Source organism: Zonotrichia albicollis, chromosome 2 (genome assembly GCF_047830755.1).
Source record: "Zonotrichia albicollis isolate bZonAlb1 chromosome 2, bZonAlb1.hap1, whole genome shotgun sequence".
Lineage (NCBI taxonomy): Eukaryota > Metazoa > Chordata > Aves > Passeriformes > Passerellidae > Zonotrichia > Zonotrichia albicollis.
The window spans coordinates 80689687-80713747 of NC_133820.1; the positions used below are offsets into that span (position 1 = coordinate 80689687).

General features: G+C 35.7%; 1 protein-coding gene across 14 annotated transcripts in view; it reads right to left on the bottom strand.

Moving 5' to 3' along the window:
• The window catches only part of MYCBP2 (MYC binding protein 2), a 175104-nt gene that overhangs the window by 111443 nt on the left and 39600 nt on the right, over window positions 1-24061 (bottom strand). For 13 of the 14 annotated variants that reach the window (XM_026793781.2, XM_026793784.2, XM_026793774.2 and 10 more), the window contains exons 8-18: window positions 23189-23285; window positions 18752-18825; window positions 17545-17683; window positions 16865-16941; window positions 15097-15301; window positions 14014-14178; window positions 13161-13319; window positions 12506-12710; window positions 11681-11826; window positions 10869-10970; window positions 1606-1713 (exon numbers count right to left, since the gene is read on the bottom strand). In XM_026793781.2, the coding sequence (XP_026649582.2) occupies window positions 1606-1713; window positions 10869-10970; window positions 11681-11826; window positions 12506-12710; window positions 13161-13319; window positions 14014-14178; window positions 15097-15301; window positions 16865-16941; window positions 17545-17683; window positions 18752-18825; window positions 23189-23285 (1477 nt within the window). The remainder of the gene's footprint in view (window positions 1-1605; window positions 1714-10868; window positions 10971-11680; window positions 11827-12505; window positions 12711-13160; window positions 13320-14013; window positions 14179-15096; window positions 15302-16864; window positions 16942-17544; window positions 17684-18751; window positions 18826-23188; window positions 23286-24061) is intronic. The other variant, XM_074535571.1, reaches the window with a different exon arrangement.

A 24061-nucleotide genomic window follows, 5' to 3' on the forward strand; every position in this document is an offset into this window, starting at 1 on the left:
TTAAAGAAAAAGAAATGCTCATTCCTATAGGGCATATCTGACCAAAGTCTTCCAGCACAACACAGACCTTTATACTGTTCTTACAACTCCAAGAGGCAACATAAGCCTCAAACTGACACTAATGAATACAGCTCTTGTAAGGAGATACTTGATCTGAAATGAGTTCCAACAACTAACACATGCCAAAAAGGCACAGATGTAGGCAGACAAGCATACCCCTTTATGCACTTGCCTCTGGAGTCAAGGGTTTGCAGTACAGCTGGCAGCAGTATCCAGCTCAAGAATAATGCCCATCAGCAAACTGCCACTCATGTAACGACACTTAAATTCATTATGTGCTCTTTCAACAGGCAACCTCTCCAGTGAGATTATGATAGGTTATTCTAAGTCCATCAAGACTTAAAGCTCAGAAAATATGCATTCCAAAGACTGAATGTCATGCACATTCAAAGTATCTGATTTTGCTTTCATTTCCATAAATTAAACTTAAAATGATTTCATAATCCAGTATGTTCATAACTCAGTAAGCCCATCACCCACATACACTGAAACTTTATCCCATAAGGCTTCAAACTGATACACAGTTTGTTTGCACACATGCCAAATACAATCAGTAACTTCCACTAATTCAACTGAAATGCCATACTAACTCCTTTAACATTTAGCTATTCTTTAGAAAAGAGTTGAAGCATTCTGGGTTCATCATTTTTAGCAGCTCCCTACTTTGACCAGGTCTCTAACCTCCATTTTACATATTTATCTTCTCCATATAAATAATGTATGTACAAACACATCAATACACAGATATATACAAACGACAATCAGATTTGAGACAGCTCAACTTCAGTAAGTTCAGATATTAATACACTACTACTTTCTAAGAAACATGTAAGTCATTTATATCTGAACAAATTTTTTGCACACTTTGAAATTGAAGATATAAGGAATTGGCTTGCCAGACATACAAAACTATCTAAAATATCAAGACACCTCCATATCTGTACTCTATCAAACCATTTAACTCAAGAATATTGCAGAGAAAAGTGTTTATTTTTATCTGTAGTCTCCCCATTCAAAGTTAGCAAAAAGTAATGTTTACATTATTTCAAGTATTTCACTCCTCAAAAGGGCTTGTTGAAAGGTAACATACCTATCAGAAGATTAATGCCAGAATTATCAAGCCTGGAACTGGTATGTTTAAGTAAAAACCCCAAATACACAACACAAAAGGACAAAAGCCACAAATGCAGTGCAACAATCTTGAGTCACTCTAACATGTTACATTTCCTACAGTAAAAACAAAGAACCTTAAAAATGAGACAGCATTAGAAATGAGAGAAGACACACATAAAGACAATGCATATATCACAAAAAAGAAAAGGGGAAAGAAAAACAAAGATGATGTGGACTAATGAACATGTAGACTTCTAAAGAAAGGTCAACATTTAAAAGCATTTTCTTTCTCCTCAGGTAACAAGATACTAACAGGAAGAAAAGGCAGAATTCATTTTGTGCAGTTCTTTGAAAAGACAGATGCAGCATCTGGAAGAAGTGACTGGGAGGCTGGGCTTATTTCCACCCTAGTCAATAAGGAAGACCAAATACCTTTGTGCTTGTCCCGTTTATGCTTTAGCGGTGCTGGAGAGAGTCTGATTCTGGCTAGAGCCTGTTCTCGGTGGTTCATAAAAATAGGACCAGGAATTACAAGGGGGCCTGAGGAGAAACATTTTGCACATGCATAGGAAAGCTCACAAAATGGAAACAGTGTGTCAAACAAAATTCAAATTAAAAGCAATGACAAAAACAAAAAGAATAATAATTATAAACTTGTTTCCTTAAATTCAAAAGACCTTAAAATATAGGGAAGTTGCAGTGTCTTGATAACTTACATGAAAAACCAATAAACATCCCACAGTGATAGTTTTACCTGAATTTCTAAGTATGCAACTGTACTGCAAACAATGGAAATGTACTCACATTAGAGTAAATTTTGATAGCAAATATCATTATTGCCTTTAAAAGATAAAAAGAATAATTATCATGCCTTAAATCCTACAATATAACATTAAAAATATTGATTTGGAACAAGGTCATAATATAATCACTAAATTTAAAAACCACCACCATAAACTTGCTTGCAATTACTATATTGAAGATGCAGAGGTGTAACTTTTAAAGAAAAAGTTCCATGTTTCATGAAGAAAGTTATTCAAATCATATGACTCTTTTGTTATCTCAGTAATTTTGAAATTCATTTATTTTGAAAATATTTTTCAATCTATTTAAAAGTCTTCAAGAGACGATTTGATTTAAAGAAAGCAATGATACATGCATTTAATTTTTTTTCCAGATTGCTTTTCCTTTTCAAAAACCTAGACTCAGGCAGTGAGGTACTATGCTTAACTGAGGCCGAGTATAAGCAGGTAATGAACAAGGAATTTGTTTCTTAAATCTGTATTTCTCCTGTTTTATAAGTTAAGTATGTCACCACGAATTTTTTGAACACTTTTTGTCCTTCCAGAAGTCTCATATTCAACAGAAACCACGGATCAGAAGCAACTAATTCTGCCAAGTGATACTCAGTTCCACAGGTCTGCAAATCCAGCCCCTCCACGAACAGTAAACAAAAGCACCCCAATCAGACTGTTGTGTTATAAATCACTTAAGCAAAACTTAGAATACAAATATTCCTCCTTTTTCTGCAAATTCATTGATACTTCTATTCCTTAGCTGAACTTTATTAAGAAGACAGTGTAGGTTAACTTTTAATAAATGCCCACTGCCTCTGGTTTTCTGCTGTCAATTTTATACCACCAGCTCTTCACTAATACTAAAAAGCATGGATAAACATCTAAGCAAAAGTTAGGCCAAATCTATATAGCTTTAGAACTTTCATATGAAGAAACTTTCTTCACAGAGAGAAGCTCCCAAATTTTAGCATTCACTTAAAAAACAAAATGAAAAATGCTTTAAAAATACACTACTGTCTAGGTTAGAGGTTCATACATGTGCTAGGGAATATAATGGCCCAAAACTTCCTCAGTCATGTTTGTTTCTGCACACAGCATTGAATTTTTATTTTTCTTCTATTGCATTCATTTGGACTCTATTCCAGAAGAGATCTTCTCACTAATTCAGAGCTCCTTCTCCTAATCAAGGATCATAATTTGCTTTTGATTTACTTTCATCTTGCAGATTCTTCCATCAATTGCCTTGCTATTGTGCTCCCGCTTTTCAGTCTCCTCTGAATTCAAACTCGCATTTAACAGATACCCTTTTGGTAAACATTACTTTCTGCCAAACCACTTGCTGTGTTTAATATTCTACTTTCCAGAGTTTTGTCTTACACAAAAAACTACACTGTATTTTGTTTCTTACCAAGTGAGGCGATAAACTGAGGAGTATCCTGAGGCACACCAGAAAAAGGCAAAAAGAGGAAGAGATGAATGACAAGCAGATTATGAAAGCTAAAAATGTCAGAAGGACAAATGATACAGAGGAAAGGCAAATGAAGAACATGAGAAAATAAGGCAAAAGTAGTGGGACTTACTGGAAAGTTTCTAATGAAATTAAAATCTGAAGAAATAGAGAATAGACAGGACAATATGCACAAGTGAAAGTCAGATCAGCAAAGTTGCAAAAAGAGATGCAAGGACTGCAAAGAGTGTGGCTTGAAGAGTGTAGATCTAAAATATTTGTAGGTGACTGAGTGATCTCTAGATAACTTAGGCAAACACTCTGAAGCTCCAAAACATGCTTGCACAACAGTGCAGGGAACAAGATACAGTCCTGAAGGCAGCCTTTGGCATTGCAGTGCTAAGAGGAAAGGTAACAGAAGAGAATTTCAGGAGGACAGAAGTGAAGTACAGTAGGGTGAGCAAAAGTACTACAGGAGATTTGTAAGACAGAGGATGTTTAGTAAGCATAAGAGGCTGTCAGCTCCAGCACAGCCCTAGCACATACCTGCCATCACTTTTCCAAGCTACTCATCTGAATCACACTCTCCTAGTCAACGTGACAATTCTGTGACAATCTAACCTTCTGAACCAAGCAGGAATTATCTTTGCTTCTGGATATTCCTATACACTCTACATTTACCAGTGTGTACAGAACTTGAATCCAAAATAAACCTGAATGCAACAGAGATTGCCATTTCACAGTAATTTGTACCCAAATCCATGTAACACGTCTGTTATCTTCTTTGGGTTTTTGTGCATGCTACATCTGCAAAATGATCATAATAGAACAGGAAAAATAAAAAATATCTACATTTAGATTGCATTGTGATGCCTGCCTTCTTGGTCATCTGCTGGCAAGGTGCAAAGTACCAGCCTCTCCCTCCAAATAACACAGGCAACAAAACACTACAACAATTCATGGAGACCATGAATTGCTTTCTGCTCACATCTGAGGTTGCCTGTATGAAGGGAGCAAACTTTAGATACTGGAAATATTTTGGTGGAACAATCCAGTCATGCATTAGATACCTCCTTTAATTTGTTAAAAAAAATTCTGCAGAGTATTATTTGGAAAACTGCTTCAGAAGCTTCTAAGATAGATCTGCATGGGGAATAACAATCTATTACTAGTCTCTACTTTAGAAGATCAAGTGACAGATAAGCAGAGGAGTCACTGGTAGACTACAGAGCTATTTTAAATCAGTCATCAGCTGTATGATGCAAAATGACATTCACTCCCTCCCTTCCCAGACTGTTTTTCCATAGCTGAGCTGAGATGCTGAACAGCCCTAGCTGAAATGTGAAGACTAGCTTTCCTTTCTTGGTCCAGATTTTGCAAAATGGACATTGTTTCACAGGGAATTCAAAGGATTAAAAAAAAAAAATCTATTTAACCACAGAAATAATTTCATTTTCTCAAAATAGAATGCATTTATTAAATAATGCAGTGGACTTCAGAAAAATGTATAGAATTATTTCATTCTACATGCATTTAGTGTGCTTTGGCATTCTTGGTCATTTAAGATCTTAGATACAGCTATGAAGGAGTTTAATGTTTGATTTTATATAACACAGACTTTGATTTCTTCTAGTACCTCACCCTAAACAAATGCTATTTGGCAAGCTGTGATTGCAAGAGACTGAAATCAATTATCCCAAATGCTGACTTCTGCATCAGCGCACTGAACACAGCAGGCTACCTGAAAAAATAGTACATGATGACACATACATACAGAAAAGTAGTATAAACTGAGGTTGCAGAGCTAAGTCCTAGGTTGGATCACACCCTCTGTTGTAAAAACCTATTTTTGGCTTCTTGAAAGAGACCAAGCAATTTTTGGGGTGCTGTGTTTTGTTTGGTTTTTAGTAATAAAACAGGAAGACAGAACCCTAATATAGGAAATTACCCATCTTAATAGGTCAACAGGTTGCAAATTTTGAGAAAAATATTTCAGAAAATGGAATTAGAGACAAATGCTTTACTTCAGTTCCACTACAAGCACAAAACATTATAGGGAGATAATGTCCCACCTATAAAGCCTTAAAGGAAACAAAATTTAATATTCTTATGAGGCAGGGCTAATAATTATGGTATGTTAAAAAAAAATCTCTATTTTTCCAACTATGACTAGCAATTTATCATTAAGGCAAAAACATTCATGGAGAATGTCATGTGCAGGCACTAAGGTTAATTGCAGTTTGCTGCTTTTGTTCAAAACATTGACAATAAAGACAGGATACATGTCTCTTCCTGTAGTCTTAAAGCAACATTTAAATTGTGCAAATAGGTATGGAAGAAAAATTAAGGTCTTTTAAAGGGGAAAAAGATGCACTGCACACTAGCCAACACCAGCATGCAGGGCAATGCGGCAGTAATAAGAGAATGAGATGGAAGTAAGGCTTATGATAATCTTAATTTGGACCCTTTCTCCCTTCTGAATACTTCACTTTGTATGTATTGTTAAATAAACATAAAATATTAATTGCTGCATATAAATACATGAAGTAAATTAAACCAGCAAATATTAACCAGAACTGTGTCATGGTGTCTACTACAAATCTGATTTCTGAAACAATAATATAAATATTTTACTTTAAACATCAGTTTTAATAACAATAATTAGCCCTTTCACAAAGGAATCACAGACACAAGGTGTAACAATGTAAATTCACAGAACCATATCTGATGGTCATTAGGGGCAAAATCCCACAGCTTTCCCTTGAAACATTCTCAGAAAGTCATTTGTGAATTCAATGTTGTTTCAAGTGAAAAGGTAGGGGGTTTTGAGTGGTTTTGGTTTGCTTAAAAAACATTGAAACAAAAATAATCCTGAAAGTTTCAAAATAAACATTTAACTAAAACCATAAAAAGAAGCTGCAGAATTATTTACTAAGTAATATTGCACTCACACAGACAGTTCTGCTGTGTATTTAGGTATATGTTGAGCAGACAAGGAGATTCCAAGCTCAGAGGGGCTTGTGCAGATGTTAAACAGATTTGTATGATACTTAGCCTACCATGGTAAAACTAATCACCGAAGTAACTCAATCAGTTACACTTCAGGAAAATGAAAAAATGCCCAAATCTAGGCAGCCTCAGATTATATTGTCTTAAAACAGATCAGCTTGGACAAAATTAATCAATTTTCTGTGGGTTCTTTGTTGTTGCAAGTAGGATAAGACTGATGAAAATTAATTTTCCTTTTCTGTTAAGGCATCAAAAGCTAAACCTTGCTTAATTACACACCAAATCTGCATCTCAGTAATGATCATCTTGAGGTTTTTACATCATAGGCTGAGAAAGAGTTGTAGTGAAATACCAGTGGAGCATGAGACCACTTATTATTGCTGTATTGAGAACCATCTCTGTGGTTTTTAGCTTATTAGTTAAATATAGTTGAAAAATCTATTTTAACATTTGCATTGCCTTCTGAAAAAATCCCCCAGAATTATCTTCAAGTGATAAATTGAAATCTTTGACTATACCAACATCTATTACTTCAAATACCAATCTGAAAGTCTCATGAACAGCTTTCCAGATTAGCTCTCTCAGAAAATGCTAGTCTTAGGTTCATTACATTAATTGCAGATGTGGCCCACAGATTTCCGTAATCCATTAAGGCAATTTAATGCCCCCATGATGAAAAAAAAACAGTTTCATAGGAAAGAAAAAATAACTAACCATGTTCTGAACATTTTAACATACAAAACTTCCTCACTGCCACAGAAAATAATGAAGTGCAACTATTTCCATATTCATCTCTCATCATTCTCATCAAGCTCCAAAACAGCCTGATAAACAAAAACCACTTCACCATATGGAAAATCAGCTCCTTCACTTCTCACCAGAAAAACAGAGACAGTGAAGAGCTGAGATAATTCCATCAATAATTATATTGAGATATTATGATTTAGCATAGAAGCTGTGATGAATACAGCTGGCTTTATTTCTCAGAAGCTCATACACCCAACTCAAAAATGTAGAATTGGTTTTGAGCCCTCTTCACTGCTTGTCACAGTCACTTGTGTGCAGGAAAGAGCAAAGAACTATAATAAATATTAAGGAACTTATAATTTTTTTTAATAGTTGATTATCCCAAACAAACACTTTTTACCCACTATCAATTTAAAGGATCTATTTTTTGCCACTAAAGCAGAATTTCTTTCTTGAATACAGCAACATAAATTACTGATTCAAAAAATAAAAATTATTAGCTGGTTACAGTTCCATTACAAACTATAGGTTGCAACTCATTTTAATGTAAAAAACCCAAGAAATCTTCAGCATAAGCACTTTAAATTTCTGAAGTTACTTAGTGTGCTGTTGCTGAGCTGCATGTATACAGGTCCCTTACAACAGTGGCAGGCTACTTGGATCATGTGTGAGGAGTTAATTGCTTGTGCCAGTAACACTGAACCAGGTCATTGATATTGTAGCTATTAGCAACAGCTACTTCTACCCAGAACATTCAAGTTCAGAGTTAGTATTTTCAGATAAATGCAAATTAAGATAAACATTCTTATCTTCTTCAATACAAGAGACAACAAGTGATCTTGGGGAGAAATTAAGTGATTGTCACACCTAAAGACGTGACTATCGCTTTTATTCTTAATTCAAGTGGACCCCAAGAACATATTTTTGTATCACAGGTCATTGTAACAGGACTAAAGTCTGGAGCTTTGAATGAAACACAAACAATTAGACAACTTAAAAATTAGTATAATCCCAGCACTTTTGCTCTTACACCTCTCTCCTAAACCTAAGTCCTATTTCAACACATTCAGGTGAGAGGCTTCTTTGTGAGTTTTTGTTTTATTTCTATGACTGTTTTAGGAAGAAATACTCCTGTATTTTTAAAGCTTTTCTCTTGTTTACAAGACATTCAAAATTTACTGAAAATATTTGTATTGAATAAAGGTCAGCAACAGGAACTTAAAAGTCTGCAGCTACAGTCAGTGATGAATCCTAGTCTTAAACGCCATAAACTATACATGCTTTGTTTCTTATAAAAGAACAAAACACACACATTAACACACTAAATAATCCAGAAATCAGAATCCTGACAAACCAAACACTGTGTACCTTAAGGAAAGGCTCCAAAGAGCTGGTCCAGCCTTTAACTGACTAAGCAGTGTTTTCAGAAAATTGAAAGTTCTTTCTCGATCTCCAAATAGCTATTTCATTAGCATGGATATGTTCAGTTCCATATGCACAAATACTAAAACCCTTGGGAAAACTAAGCAACAAGTAACCTGCCTGTTCTTTTAACATTGTTATAGCTATGTTTTATCAGACTGCAAAACCTTTTGCACAAAAAAATCTAGTAGATTATTTAAATGTTCTTGTTCTCTCATGAAAAGAGCAGTATCATAAGAGTTAGCAAGAATGGTGCTACTCTTTGCAGCAACTCATTAATGAAAAACTTCTTCATTTGGATGGAGAAGCAAAAAAGCTATTTGATCTGATTATGCAAATAAAGATTGATTATCAAATCAAATATTCATACTTGATTATATAAAACAAGATCTCTAAGTATTTGTGAAACACTGCTCCCAGCTTTATCACAAGAAGTTTTTCTGAACCAAAACAGGAGACTAATGTCCAACCCCTCCAGACCCACTACCTCCCACAGCCACACAGGTATGGGATTTCAATGCTCTTTAGATAGAGAATGTAACACAAATGTGTGCAACAAGCTGGATAACAGTATATTTTCAGCTGCAGTCCCTATACAGAACCACAGAATCAACTAGGCTGGAAAAGACCTTTGAGATCAAGTCCAACCAATGATCAAACACCCCCATGTCAACGAGACCATGGTACTAAGTGCCACATTCAATCTTCCCTTCAAACACCTCCAGGGATAGTGACTCCATCACCTCCCTGGGCAGCCCATTCCAATTCCCAATCACCCTTTCTGTGAAGAAATTCTTCCAAATGTCCAGCCTAAACCTCCCCTAGTGCAGCATAAGACTGTGTCCTCCTGTCCTGTCACTGGCTGCCTGGGAGAAGAGACCAATTCCCACCTGACTACAACCTCCTTTCACCCAAGCATCTATAAAACCAATCATAAGAGTACATTCCTGCTACTGTTCAAGTGATCCTTTTTTTGCTTTTTGAAACAGATGGCATACAGAAGGGATAAGCTGCTCTGGTTCTACTTCTAGACACAGAAATAGAAGCAAATGTAAATTTTTCTCTGGCACTCTTCTTTTTTCCTTTAACTGAAATCTACCTCCCATCTCTGTCATCACTGATGGTCTGAACAGCAGCACCTTTCAATAATACCTGGGAATTTAATTAGGTTTCAATAAAAAATTGTTAGCTGCACGCAACATTTGCCAGCAGCATGCAGCAGCTCGGACATGACCTAAACAAAGGCTTCCTCTTTTTACTTCACAGCTAAAATTAGCCACAAAGATGCAAAGAAAAATAAATATTCCATCCTTTTCCATATGCACAGGCAACTGCAAGACTTCTCTTTCGCGTTGCTCTTTATTTGTGGCCAAAACCAGCAATTTCTTATAAAATGAAGTAAAGACACAATTCACATAATAAGATTCACTGACACAGTCTAGGGAATAATTTGGATTACAAGGCACATTTTGTATTCAAGTAAAACCAGTATCTAACACATAAAAGAAGAATCAAAGTGTATTTACTAAAACTGCAGGAACTTGAAAGAGCATATGTCCCAATAAGTCATTCCTCTTCTCAACACACAATAACCTTAGCAACCACATCATCATGCTTTAAAAAAATATTACAGGTTACATCAGTCTAAATTTCTCATATTTAATTTGACAAGACACTGAGGTATTTTAGAACACAGAGTACTGTGAAGTTCTTAATGTAGATTATTTTTGTGTAGAAAATCAACAATGAAGTAGATAAAACATAAGAATTTTGAAATGCTGCAATGGTATTTTGTTTTTTTAATTCAGTCTGTGTCAATATTCTCACGTTATGCAAATACAGAAAAGTTCATTTTATAAAAGAAAATTCTGTCTACTATTACAGAACAGAAATGGAATAATTATAGTAATTAGATAATGCATATAATAGGTAAATAGCATGGGACAGGCTTGTAATCCTCTCTTCAAATAAACGTTTTTTAAAATGTAGATCCTAAAACAATCATTCAACTAGGAAGAAAACCAAAAAACTGACCTGTGAAAGTGATATAAAGTGCTCCTTTCATCATTAAAATTCTGACTCATATGTGTAGACTTTGTTAAGCACACAGATTTTCCACATTTTCTAAAAGCCTGCTACATAATGAACTATCTTAGGACCTGATTTAGTTTGATCACTGTACAGGCTCAGTGGAGGAAGACTATTTTCATTCTCAGAAAACAGAGTCAGAAGTTTCTTAAGCTATTCAAGGCCCTTCTCAATAAGCCACTCACCTCTTCCTTCTTCCAATCTATGTCTCCTAATTACACGCTGCCGCTTTTCTTCTTGTCGTAGGTGAAGGTGTTCTTCAATATTAACTCCAGGAACAGGGACAGCTAAATAGATTAATAAAATAAGTAAAATTATCTTTAAAATTGTTGTGGTGGCAATAAACCCAAAAGAAGTTAAGGAAATGAAAACTGAAAACTTACTTACTAGCTGCTTTTTACATGGCCCTGACAATAAAAAGGATTTGAGTAAATTTTGAGGAGTTTCTAACCTTTATCTCCTAATTTCCTGGTTTTCATGAATCTGATTATTCCAACATCACTAAACAGTACTCAGGCATATACATATATGTAGTTATGTGTTGTCATGGTTATCTCCATTCTCTCCTAAAAAGCTTTTAAAAGTATTATTAAACCAAGTCTATGATTGTTTATATTTGTAAAGAGTTTTACATGAATTAGCCATGCTTTAGTTTAAGAATGCTTAAATCCTGATAAAAACATTATAGAAATTTTTCAGGATATCAAAAAGGACAAGAACAATTTTGTAGTATCAACATTAATATCGTAACTGCACAGGTCACAAAGCGGCACAGGTGACTGTAGTAAGGGTGAACTTAGTTCACTTAACAGAATGATCCCACTTTGCTTATCACCAATAAATAAATTTGACTGTTAAGCACCATTTTAACAATATGACACTAAAATTGTCTGGTAACAAAGTGTGTAAACAAATGTACTGGACAACAATAGGGAAAAAAATCAGGTACAGTAAAAATGAGAATTAAAAGCCTTTTTGCTAATTTCATATTACTTACCCAGCAAGAGATCTAAAGGTATCATCTCTTTTACAGCATCAAGGATTCCTCTTTGCCTTGCTTCCTGGCCATCCAGTTCTCTAGCACATGCCTTGCAGCAGCCACACACAGCACAGCCTGACTCACCTGAGCCACAGCCACAGATTCTGCAGTAAACAGAGTTGCTTTATCACTATCTTTATTTTTGTGCATTACTGATGCCCTTGTAATTAAAACATAGATTATTACTTGGTTCTATCTGTGGATATGCAAGTTTTCCTGAGATAAACAGGAAGGACAGCTAATTTAAATCCTAGCTGCTGTTGCATGGTGCCTTACACTGACCATACACTGACCTGACTTCTCAGAATACATTTTCTTTCTTCAATTTAATGTACACCACATGAAAACATGAACAAGGAAACAATGAGCACACAAAATGCTGAAGAAACAGTAATGGTAATGCAGTGGCCCTCCTGCAGCTCAACTAATAAGTAACAGATAATGGCAGCTTGAAAAGCAAGATAAACTTCGATGAGAGGATGAAGAAAAGTTATCCTAAGCCAGCAGGTCTGTCATGAGACAGAAATGACATTGGTGTTCACATCCAACAGCTTCTAGTAAAGAACTACATGCCAAAGTAAGAAAACAGTAGGTAAAATGAAATCACCTGCAGCCAGAAGCTATTTTCAGAAATTATAAGCCATTTCTGATTTTAAAAGCACATACTACCATATATTTAGCTATAAAGTCACTTTAGATGGAAACTTCAACTCAGTTCACATTCAGGAAGTGCTTTAGCCATCCAACCCACTGCAGCAGCCACAGCCCCACACATGTGCTTACCCTCCAGGTACTCTATCAGGACGGCCGCTGCTAACACAGCTGGCTCCATAGCCTGTGCAATCCCCACATACAGTGCACACCATACACTGCTCCAGCTTCCATTTATGCATGCCTGGAGGACACATCATGGACTTCTCATCTTTTTCATCCAGTTCTTCTTCCAGATCTTCATCCATTGCTGTTGCCATGTTCTCAACTCCAAAACCTAATTAAGACATTGAAATAAGAAATTCTTGCTTTCTGAGGCCAACAGAGAGGGTTCTCGTTACTCCGAGAGGTAAGGACAGGTTGGGCAAGGCTCTGAGCAACCTGATCTAGCTGAAGATGTCCCTGTTCATTGCCAAGGGGGTTGCACTAAATGACCTTTAAAGGACTGCTTCCACCTCCAACTATTCTACATGTCTATGAACTGCTGAAGCTCTGAAGAACATTCACAGATCAAGTTTTAAAAGAAATGACTAGGAATGCCTCATTTGCCTGCTCAGCCAGCACAGAGACTTTTTGGAAATATCCGATCATGTTGCATGTATTCAAACTTTAGTGTTGGAATTACATTTTATAAAAAATGTTTAGCTTTGTTTTCACTTCTGATATTTGCATGCAAATGAAAAGCTAAAAAAAACCCTAAAAAAAAAAAAAAATCAAGGTCCCACACCTTTTCCTCCCTGGCTCATAGAGCCTGTGTCTCGTCCACACTGTCCTTTATTATTTACTCCAAATGTCCAAACTTCTCCATTCTTCATTAACACACAGGTGTGAGCTTTGCCCATGGCTACTTGAGTCACAAAATGACCTTTCAAATCTGTTACTAAACCTGTAAGACATAAAACACTTGGGTGAAAAATTGCACTTTCTAGCCAAGAAGGAAACTCAGTGATGTAACAGAATTGTTAGTGGATACAGACAATTTTAAAATTTACAGCATGTAAGAAAAACAGATATAAAAAAACAAGTGCTAGAATAAAAAGTGAAAGGAGAAGTAAACCTAGGCCACTTGTCCTGCAAAAAACGAAAATCCAAAAGCAAACCTAAAACTGCTGCAAATCACATGTTTTGAAAAAGAATTCCAAAGGAATCACAAAGCCATTGGAGTTTATTTCATTATATTTTACTTAAACTGTGGTGTACAGGATCTCCAGCTACCTTATGAGCAGAGAAGCACATTAAGGCTCAGCTTCCAGCAGCCCTTGTTCATACCAAAGCACATCTTAGTTCTGTGGCTTCCCCCTGTGTGGCCTTCTTGTGCCAGATTAGCACAAGTGATTTTTTTTTTTCTTCTCCTTAGTGGAAGAATTACTTTGGGTATTTGTCACCACTGATGCTAAATTATGTTACAGAACTTTTGGAAACTACCTTTTTCTACCCATTCTGTCACATTTGTCTGAATCAACAGAATGTCAGAAATACATTAAGAAACACATAAATAACATTTTCATGGGCTAAAAACTTCCATACTAATTTCAATTACTTCAGCTGAAAAATAATGCAAAAGATGAATATTAACTTACTTGTACTATCAGAGTAAATGGCATCTTTTCCAAACATGTAGAGTTCTCCATCTTTGGAAATTACAGAACTGCTCCCATTATTGCACGCTGTAGATATGACAATCTTTCCTTCCATTTTAATAATTTTTTTAGGCTTATATGGTTTTGATTGCCGTCTGCTTTTAGCTTTAAATAAAGAAATAAATTACAAGTATAGCTACCAAAAAAATCCTCAAACCATCACAGGTATGATCATAGTTTTCAGACCACTAATGAAAAAAACCCAAACAAACAACTAACTATAGGTACAATCTCCTGATCTAATTTTAATTGGATTATACTGGCTCCTCTCAAAAAATTCAGTGGCAAGCCAAGACATGATTAAATCAGTATCTTTTAGAAATGATTCTTCCAGTATTTCAAATCATGTTAATTATTCTTATTAATCTACCACATCATCATCTCCCATCTGTTTACTAAAGTGAAGTATATAATTCAATATTATAGCAGATCACAGCTCCAGGGCACTTAAAGATATCTTCAGTTGTCTTACAAAGTCTATTTCAACCTACACACACAACTACAGAAATCAAGACCAGGAAATGTGTTAATCTTATATTGATGAGGCATTTATTAGTCTGAAGATCAAATTAATCTGTCTTCTTTAATGTCTGAAGAATTCTGCTTGATCGAGCACAGAAGATCTGCTTCTACAAGTTCTCATCAATGCACCTACACCAGCCAGCAAAACACTCATTTGCAAAGCTCAATAAAACAACAGCGAAGAGGCAACAGTTAGGCTCCACGGTTTTCCAAGTCCCAGGCAGACAGCATGGCCTCTTGACCAAATTTACTACCGTCTTTTTTTGGAACAAATCTAAAACAGTATTTCCACCACACAACCCGAACTGTGGTAAAACACAGATTGGATTCAGTAGCTGGGAGAGGTTTTGGCACTGGTTGTCAGGACTTGTGGCCAGCATCATCTCCAGCACAAATGGCATGCCTACATGTTCCTGGAAAATTCTGAAACTCTTATTTTCAAATTAATAAGTCTTTAAGAGGCTTTTACCGACCACTGGTCAAGCAAGCAATGATACATACTTGATTCACCATCCTCTCCTTTACTAGCAGAGCCTGTGAAGAATATGCTTCCATCCTCAGCAACAAGTAAGGCATGTGAGCCATCATGTCCAACAGAAAACTGAATAATCTTTGGAGATTTTGTGATTGGGAGTTCAACCCATTTGCCAGCTGAAGGGCCACCTTGTTTGATTCCAAGGCTCTGATATTTGCCAGTATAATAAATCTAGGAGAAAAAAGTTTATCAGTTTTAGTTATGACACAGCACTTCAAGCTTACATAATTCTCAAAGTTGCATTGTTTTTAATTCTTTTCACTTCAAACCACACTGCACTCTTCCTGACTTTGTTTATGCCATTTCACTATCTCTGTCCCAAACCCACCAATTTTGACTTAATGAGGAAACATTCCAATTAGATTCTTAGATTAGACTGTTTGGAATTGTGCTTTCTTCTGAGCCACTGAGTGAGTTTTCATATATAATTGTTTGGCTAGATGAGTTGAACACACAAGAAAGAAACCAAAGAAACTACTCAGAGAAAGCATTTTAAAACACCTCACAAAAATGTCTGGTCTGTGGAAAACCAAGATGGTATCATAACAATAAAATCAATTTAAAATAAAAAATTACTATATATTTTAATATGTTTCAACACATTTGTAAAGCATGTTTAGTAAATGCACAGTGGCCACTGACTACATAAATAACAGAGTAAGGTATTTCACGTGAACAAACACAAAAATACTGACATGAACTAAAAGGTTTCCTTTAGAACCATGCAACCCAACAGCTCTAAAAAATTGGTATGTCAGGCTATGGGGCACCTGAAGCCACTTCACATTCCTTACACATAGTATTTCCTACCTTAACAGACACTTTATAGACCAAACCCAGGAAATGTGGTAATTTTATACTGAACAGGCACTCTTGTTAGTCAAATGATAAAGTTCATCGGTCTCCCTCAATGCTGAAGAGTTCTATTTGATCAAATTCTGGTACATACCATTAAATTTTCTTAAAAAGTATTTGCTCTAACATTTTAAACAATCTCACTGTTCTGACAGCAGCAGAGCAAGGCCTTCATTCCAACAAAGCAGTGCAATTTTGAATATGTAATTAAGAACTATGTTTCTACAAGATAAACAGCATTAGTCTTTCACACTGAAATAGAACCTCAGTAAATAATGTAAAGAGTCACCGACAGTATTATTTCTAAATTTCCATGATTATGCAAATGCCTCAAAAAGTCTCCACTGAGCAAAACAACATATCAAATCATTAAGAATAGGTTTGAAGAAATCAATTGAAACATTTGCATAGGGGAATCAATAATTCTCTAAGAGACCAGAAAAAAAATCAGGATGGTATTTAAATAAATTACTACAGTCAGATTGTAGAAAGTTATGAGGTGGTCAAATTTGCAAAGGTGCTAACACATCATTTGTAGACAGAAGACAGTTTTGTTTCCCAAATTTAAACAAAGCCCTTTATTGTAAGACTGACTGTAGAAATTCCTAAAAAGTCAAGTAATGGATTTCTAAGGAGTTCCAACTATCTGATTGGTTGATTATCTTATTGGTTGATTGATTATCTGATCTTTTTTCAAAATAACTATTTGCCTCTTAGGTTCTAAAGCAGGCTCTGAAAAATATATTTGAGTACAGTCATAAACATACATTCTAACATACTGAAAAGGCACAAAAGACATTATGGAAAATAATGATTAAATTAAAAATCACAGAAATCTATTGGTGCAATTTGCTATTTACTACAGAACATTTTCAGTACCTTTCCACTAGCAGTTTTCATCAGTGCAAACTCTCTCCCAGCACCAAGGACAGCTGATTCCTCATCAAACCCTGTACCTGTGCAAGTAAGATCGTGTTAACTGAACAGTTTAACCAGGCAGTTTCACAGACCAGTCACCTATCCACCTCTGCTGGTCCATGGAGCCAAACACACTTTTTCTTTTGTTCTGGTACAGCCAAAAGCAAGCTCAATAGAGCAAAACTACCCCAAAGCAAAGGCCAAGTGATCTTTTTTCAAAATACCTTCATAGATACTAACAATTCTTCAACTCAAATTCTGATGTAAATGTGTTTTTCAATGTAATTCTTTCTCCCTTTAATCCAGTCAGTGATCCTTGTAAATTGTTGACTTTGACCCACAGCAAGGAGTTCTGCAGCTTATTATAAAGTCCAGGCTTCAAACAATTATATATTTATTATACAACTGAAGGAAAATACTGAAAACCATGAACAGTACTAGAGATAGAAAGGTGGTTCCAAATGAGTGTATGGATTTGACTCTGAGTCAAGTAATGCTTGAATGGTTTCACACCCCTCTCCATGTGTTTATTTCGGAGCTATACCTTCCTGCACATAGTAGAGCCAAAGGAAAGCACAATGTTTCAGCTCTACTGTTTGAATTATCAGGCTTGTTATTAACCTTCAAAGAAGAAAACTTACTGATAATGTGCAAATCTTTCTCCAGATCAAACAATGAGATGCCACAGGCATGTAAGCATTTTCTTGCAAGCTTAAGCTGCAGTTCTTGTTGCAATACTGGCTCAGTACTCGTGGCAAATATTCGCACTACAAAGCCATCCTGCAAAAAATACAAAAATCCACTTTACACTGTACCAGAAATTAATTAATTCACTTCTCAAGTCCTAAGTGCATCAACATAGCACTACTTCAGAGTAAATGTCAGAGGACACATTGATAAAGTAACTTTTATTTTAATGACCACAGAGGAGAAAATAATTAAGTGGCCACCAGGACAAGCTGAGGTATCTGATGCCTTAAACTCATTGAGTTCTAGGAAAATGCTATGAACACTATAAAAATAGTGAACTGCGATAGAAATCTTACTCTTGCAATTATTTACATCTATGTTTAAGCCCTGAACTTCTCCTTATTCAGAACTCAAAATTCTGCATGCAGAGTGACTGCTGTAAAGAGTTAGAAGAGTTTTCTGTTTACAAGTGCAGAGTCATGTTAAAAAAACCAAGCAGCTGATTCTGCTAGGAGGGAAATGGATTAATCTTGGTTTTTCGACAGTTAATATTTAGCATCTGTTGCCAACCCAGTTTCACCCCATCCCTGTTTTGCAGATTTCTCACTTGAAAAACCACACCAGAATTAAAAACACAGTAACTGTCTGCTGAAAAAAATATAACAACCACTACAGTTTTGTCCCTAGTAGGAGCATTTTGAGTTTCTACAGCTTTGGCCATCAGGCAATTTCCACACAAAAATCAATTGGAATCTGGAATTCCTATATTTTCTAATAAAACTGTCTGAAATGCTCCAATAAGTTCCAAAGCAATTACAGGAAATTAATAAAGAAAAAAAATTTATTCTTAATTCTTATTCCCTACGAAGCTTATCCTACAAAGAACCTGTAGAACATCTTATTCAACATGTAAGATTTTTTTTCCTGAAAGAGCAATGGAGTTTTTCTTAAAACTTATCTGAAAAATAAAAAAATCAATCACAAATCAAAACTGTGTGAATACCGAAATATTGCACTTTTATGCACAAATATGGAAGTTTCTCATTATTTCGAGTTATATGGATTTCTTCCGTAATTGTATTAGTGAAGAAAAAGCCAAACATGAAGCAAAAAGGAGGCTATAAATATTGTAAAATAAAGCCCAGTTGTAAAACTTACATCTCTAGATGCTGCTATTTGATTGATATATTCTCCATCTGTGAAAAGTATATTCTGCCCTTCAGTATGACAATCTGTGAGAGAAAAATGAAGTGCACTGCATCAGTTTATATTAGCATACATACATACACTGATCTCTGCTTCTGTCTAATTCATTCTCACTCCAATCAGATCATGAGAGTTCTACTTTGTCTCAAGTGAGAGCATACCACTCTGATAATGTGTTATTTTGCATTAATATGTCCTGTCTCACCAAAAGCATGTAATTCTCCTTGGCTCCTGTAAGTGTTATAACAGCACTTGCTATTGTATGAAATATGAGTGGTTACACCCCAATATTTAACTGTTAGAAAACTCCATTCACCTTTCACAGGTAGTCACCTGTGAAGCATATTCCAAACTATTACAATACAAATAAATTCAAATTTCCCAGGACTATTAAATCTTTCTCCTTTCCCAAAAACTTTTTTTAATATAAGGATTTTTATCTTCATAGAAATGCTTCCTCAGTCCAGCATATAAACCCTAAAGAAATAAATGAATCACGGTTTTCATTATTTATCTCATTTTTTCATAACTTATAAATCTCACCTAACTATTAACTGAAAATCTAGGGGCTTTTTGAAAACTATGAAGTATATACTTGAATACATCACTCATTTATTGAAAATAGCTCAGATAATTCCAAGTAAATGGGAGGGAAAGAATTCTACCCAAATTAGCAGGAAAAAAAGAAAATATCACTTTCTCTGCAAATTTAAATCTATGCCCCTACATAATTTTTTCTTCCCTTCCTGCACTGTTGATGGAGCTACTGGCAAAGAGATTGATATCATATGGTTTGTGTTTGTCTCATTGATTACACACAGGAAAAAGACTTCTTCCAAAAATACTATAGGACAGCCACTTTACACTCCAAATATTTGCTTCATAATCTGAACAAAGATCCAGTATTAACATTTTATCACATAAATTTAATGCTAAATGGAGCATACATAATGTCTTTCTAGCATAACCAGCAAGTTCACTGGATTTTTGCTACCTAGCTGAAGCACTAAAATAGTACAGCTGAAAACACCCCATAGAAACCCACTGTTTACTTTTTCCTGATACACTGCCCAGTCCAATCTAGTGTCTTAATCAGGAACAGAATATGCAATAAAAAGCCTTCAGTAACTTTCACTTCTGGAAGCAAAACACCAAAAGTAGACAACATTCCTTCCCCTTAAGAGCACAACCAGGTAAAAATCACAGAAAGTATGCAGCAAGCATGATGGAGAAAGGCAGCGGAAACACTGAACCTTGAAATTCTGCTCAAAAAAATAATCTTGGATTTAACAACCACAGGCAGTCCACACTACTAATTCTCTATGCTGCAAAGTCATGTTAGTGATAAACGAAGTACCAGTAACTGGATGAGAAGTTCCAAAACGAATCTAAATGACATTTCTCCAAAGGTTACAGGAAGCTGGTAAGCATGAAGTTTCCTTGAATGCCTGAAAATTACATGCTCACACAAGCAGAACAGCCAAGGAAACAGCACAGTCTGGCCACCAGTGGGTCCAGATTGCACTACTTAGCCTATTGCTTGAGTCACTTCAAGAAAGGTGAGTCTCCTGGTAAACATTTCTGGGGGTTGTTGCTATGTTTGGTAGATCTGCTCAAACAGGAAATCTAGAACAGAGGTGTTGTTTTTTTGGGTTTTTTTTTTTACAGACATGCTCTCCAGAAGATTTCCTAAAAATTAGCACTTGCTTAGCTAACAGAGGCCCAGCATTAAAAATCAAATCATTGGGAAGATTAAAAAATGGAAGGCAAATGGAGTATTTGGAAAAACAAGTACAGTGTCTCAGCTAGGAAAAAGCTTGTATGATCAATCCTAAATCTTGTTCAATCTGACTTTGTATTATGGGGGTAAGGATAACCAAGCATTCTGTCTGAAGATTGCTATAAGAGAAAGTGTTTATGTACTTAAACCATGTAACTACAGATATCTGTTAATCACAGCCTCCTCAGAGGCTTCAAAGGAAGCCTCTGTTAAGCATCAACCTTCCACATCCATATTGCACATTCTGCACCAGCTAGTAATGCAGGCCTTGAGATCACCTAGGCTACCCTCAGCTAGCAGTACTTTCCACACTAAGGGAATAGTCCTGAGCTAAAGAAACTAATTTGCAATTTCAAAAAAACAATAAAACCATATACCATGTGACTTCAATTTCTCCAGCTGAAAACAGAAACGTTTTAAGGTATGCAGAAAGCATCACTGTTGAAAGAAATGGCAAAGATGAAAACCTCTATAAATTCAGGTATTGTCATCTAGTAAATTCTCGTGGAATTCAGACATTCTTTTATGATACATGGACTGAGAAAACAGATACTCAACTCAGGTACAGTGTATAAATCTTGGCAAAGGCCTTAGACACAAGAATGTTGACACATAGCCTGGTAGCTCCAGAAACAAGGCTGGATTTGCAAGATCATTTTTCAGAGTGGAAAGATTGCCCTTTAAAAACAGAAGTTTATGGCTTTAATAAGCTAATGGATCCTGCTGTCTGAGAAAGGAAAAATAATGTTCCACAGTTCTCTGACTTTTCTAAGGTCATGTGACTTCTATCTAGGATCAACTTCTAATCAAATCTCCTAACCTCCTATGCATCCCATGTATGAATAAATTCTAATATCTTTTTTTAATGCACTATCACCAGCCCAGGCATTTGAAAGAGATTAATTCCAGATAGAGCCATGCCTGAAGATCATCCCAACTAGGAGCAAATATTTGCTGTGTTCAGCTGTTAGCAAGGTCACTGACCTCTAGTTCTATCCAGCAAGGCTTTTCAGAACTAGAACAACTTGCAAGTCACCGTAAGATTGCAGTGGGGCAGCCACTGCTATTCAGAGTTAAGTACCTACTCAGTCTTCCTCAGGTCAGACACCTTTCTCCCTACCTTCATTTCATTTTTTCTAATGGGAAAGGAAAATAACCAGAAGTGGAACCTCTGGAATTTGTCCCAGGCAAAAGAACAAGGTCGCATCTTCTCACGATAACACACTGAGCTAAATGTGTAGAAGTGCACAAAGCAAAACAGCAAAGTTCAAGGACTGAAGTTACAAAGAACATCTACTTTAACAGCATCACAAACCATACAAAATGCAACTGAGAGGACAGTTTGAGAAATTTCTGAATGGGTATTCCCATTTGGATTTGCTTTTGCAAATTGTTGAGAAGGCATACACATTTAATTTGTGCCTTTTTACAGTATAAACACAAGGCAGTCTTGCAGAACGACACTTGCCACTGAGATTTGCAAAAACAAGCTAACAGCTCCAAAGGGTAGACTTGAAATGTGCTCAAATCTCTCCAAGACTTGCATGAAGAACACTGATTTGTTTACAGATGGTAGCATAATTAAGGACATGAATGAACCCTGCTGTGTAAGAAGCTGCCCTGAGGTGAACAAAGGTAAAAAACCACTCTGGAAGGCAGTTTTTCAGTTCCTTGAATGTGCTCTCACTGAAATACTTCTTACAGCCCCACAAAGAGCAACAGCAGCTTAAAAAGACATCCATACTTTAAGGATGTGCAGAAGGCTGCATGGACTAGATTCAACATTCAGAACTTGTTTAAAAAATTGATGTTTGCATTTTAAAGACAAAAATCCTAGAGAACTTTTCTGAGGTTTCAGTCAGTGGTTTCTTATTTATGTCAGGATGAAACAAAATCTTTCCTCTTATCTACAACATAAGCCTGTCATTATTTGATTAAAAAACATTCTTGTGTCCTTCTGCTATTTATCTGTGTGGCTAAGAACAGATGTATTTCACTAGAAGGCCATTAAAGCATGTTCCAGGAACTTCCTTATTCTCTAAAGAGACTCAAGTTATGAGGTTCCTCTGAAAAAGGACAACAAAATGAAAACAAACAAATCCCCATAAAACAAACAAACCCTACCCAAAATCCCCCAAAACAAAAATAAAATTCCCCAAACAAATAAACCAAAATCGACCACCAATATAAACATCAGAAGCATGGTCCATCAGTGTTCATTAGCTGCCTTTGCTTTTCGGATATATTTTTACCCTATTAAAAAACAAAATTGTTTTGTTCATAGTTTATAATTGCCTACATGTAAGACATCCTGGAAGCGAAGTCATACATGAGGCAAACACTCAAAGCTCAAATGAGAAAGAAAACTTTTAGGAAGGAATTTAAAGCAAGATGTTTACATATTCTAAAATGTTGCAATATTCTTCCAGCAACTGGAATAAGATGCACGGCCTTGAAGTGAAATACAGAAGCTGGTCTGAAGTGAAGCAAAGTCATAAAGCAGTCTATTTGTGACCTCAAAACATCTCAGTTTCTCTTCTGCGTGCCTAAAAATACATAAAATGTAAAGAGCAAACTATACCAAATTTCTCTCATGTGGAGATTCTCACCTGGCAAAGTAACTGTACCGTCTTGTTCCAAAGTTTCAGGGTTTATTCTTATGGCTGTCATACTGTGATTATTCGCATCTCTGTATAATAAATAGCCCTGGCAAGAACAAAAAAAATATGTGGAGGTATGAAAATACTCTTAAATATATCAACAGATATTAAAAGGGAAAAAAAGCAATGATTATTTTATATATTGCCTTAAAATAACAGAAGCCTTTTACATCAAATGATGATCAACATTTTTTCTACTAACTCAAATTTTAACTAAATTCCATATTAAAAGATGAAATTTGACTCCCTTCCTTCACTGTCTTCATGCCATAGATTAGCATGCTAAAACTTGTATGCAACTTTTGAAGCCCCACATACCAATTGTTATTTACATCTGTATAGAATTAGACTTAAAAGCCACAGCCACAGTAAAACCAGTGTTTCTGTATCCACTTTTCAAATCAACAGAATAGTCACAGGAATACCAGAAAGGCAATAGATAATGTTGTCCTACACAGAAGAGCAATCATTATTGCATACAATTACATGCATTAAAATCTAGAATATAAAAAGTATTAGTTAACTACTCTGACTCCCACACTAAGACAGTTCCTTCCATTTCAATCTTGGCAAAATGAGGAAAACAAACCCACATAAATTAAGCAAAGAGCATTAAAGCAGAAAGAAAATCTTCAATCTAAAAGTAGCTATTATGATGAAGTAGGAAAAATCACCTGAATTTAAGGTAACCATGCACCTGAAGGGAAATGACACTAAGGACATTTTATCTCTTATGGACACATAACTAGCAATAAGTGCAAGTCACACACCTTTCTATAAATATAGGCACAGAATGACACTTGTCCTAACTGCAGTGCCCTT